The sequence below is a fragment of the Lontra canadensis genome, unplaced genomic scaffold, assembly GCF_010015895.1.
Source record: "Lontra canadensis isolate GAN:19392208 unplaced genomic scaffold, GSC_riverotter_1.0 scaffold59, whole genome shotgun sequence".
Taxonomy (NCBI): Eukaryota; Metazoa; Chordata; class Mammalia; order Carnivora; family Mustelidae; genus Lontra; species Lontra canadensis.
In genome coordinates this window covers 1-1,685 of record NW_022631053.1, presented here as the reverse complement: position 1 = coordinate 1,685, position 1,685 = coordinate 1, and the positions used below count along the sequence as shown (strand labels likewise).

General features: G+C 36.1%; 1 protein-coding gene across 1 annotated transcript; it reads right to left on the bottom strand.

Annotated features, from left to right (window-relative positions):
• Positions 1-4: 4 nt before the first annotated feature.
• Positions 5-833, bottom strand: LOC116878743 (olfactory receptor 6C74-like; the record flags this gene model as incomplete). Its single annotated transcript, XM_032876504.1, is given in 2 exon segments — positions 5-376; positions 378-833. Coding segments are annotated over 2 exon segments (828 nt in total), but the record flags the coding sequence as incomplete, so codon positions are not given.
• Positions 834-1,685: the final 852 nt, after the last annotated feature.

Sequence of the window (1,685 nt, the reverse complement as noted above, 5' to 3'; positions counted from 1 at the left end):
AAGTATTGAGAATTGCCACTCCCTTCATTAAGGATATCCTCTGTTTGACTGAGGGTTTAATGTACATGAAGATGCAGCTGCCATATGAGAGGGAGATGACAATCATGTGAGAAGAACATGTGGAGAAAGCCTTTTTTCTCTGGTTGGCAGAAGGAATTTTTAAAATTGTCAAGGCAATGCATGTGTATGATAGAATCACTAATGCCAAAGTGACCAGCAGAGTCACCAACGCTAAGACGAAACTCATCATTTCCAACACACGCGTATCAGTGCAGGAGATTTGCAAGAGGGGAGCAGTGTCACAGTAGAAATGATCAATGATATTGGAGTCACAGAAGTCCAGGCTTAAGCCTAAAATGAGTCCTGGAAAGATGATTGAGGAAACCGGTGATCCAAGAGCTAAGGACTAACTGGATACAAATTTTGCTGTTCATAATGGTCGTATAATGCAAGGGCTTACAGATGGCAACATAACGATCATAGGACATGACAGCCAGGAGATAAAATTCAGATGCACCGAGAAGGAAGGCAAAAAATAACTGAGTTGCGCAACAGTTATAGGAAATCGTTTTGTCACCGGTTGCCATGCTCACAAGCAATTTGGGGATGCAGACTGTCGTATAAGAAATTTCTAAGAAAGAAAAATTTCGAAGAAAAAAATACATAGGGGTCTTGAGATGAGAATCCAGCAAAGTGAGAGTAATGATAACTAAGTTTCCTGAGATGCTTAACAAGTAGGTGAGGAATAGGAAGATAAATAACACAATCTTCAATTTGGGGTCCTGTGTCAATCCTGCTAAGATAAATACTGTCACAGTTGTACGGTTTTCCATCTTGACCTCCTGATATACTTTTGCTCTGGTAAAAATATTGAGAAAAAAATATGTACAGGTACCAAAGATAAAATATGAAGATAACATTGTCAAAATATTAGTAATTGCTATTGGTTATACATACTAATGATTAATGTAAGATAAACTCTAACAAAAGCTGTTACATTGCTTTTGAAGAAAGACAAATATTTTCTACAAATCTGATGAAATAAAAACCCATCTTATAAATCATCTTTATAGTGTAGCTTACATTTATGGTAATGAGGTGAAGAAATGAACAGGCATATGAAAAAAATTATTTCCTCTTTTCTCAGTATGTAAGGACTAAAATGTCATCATACTTATACTCAGCCTGATGACTATATAAATATCATTGTCTCAAGGAACTGACCATGTGTGCAACAGAGAAACAAAATGATGTATGAATGTTTAAGGTGGTTGAAATAGAAATCCAGCTTTAGGTATAAGATCATCCTGAAAGCAATTCAGTATAACAACTGTAGCTCTTCCAGGGTTGGCCTGTGCCACATCTACTCAGCTAAAGAGCACACTTTCTTGGTCCTATCTGATTTTTTATTCCTACAAATCAGTGTAGTGGCTTTTGTCTCCATTCCAACTCTTCATTTCTTCACTTTTATCATCTCCTATGCCAATATTAAATTTATCTGATTGCATAGTAAAACTAACTTGAAAAAGAATTAAACAAATTCAGTGTTTCTTCTGGTTATAGTTCTGAAAACAGGAAGAGAATAACAGTAAAATGCAAAATAAAGTGAATAAGCATTCAGAGAGGGGGAAATGAAATAGGGAAGGAAGAGAAGGAAGATGAAAGAAGTAGAAAAGAGGTAGCAC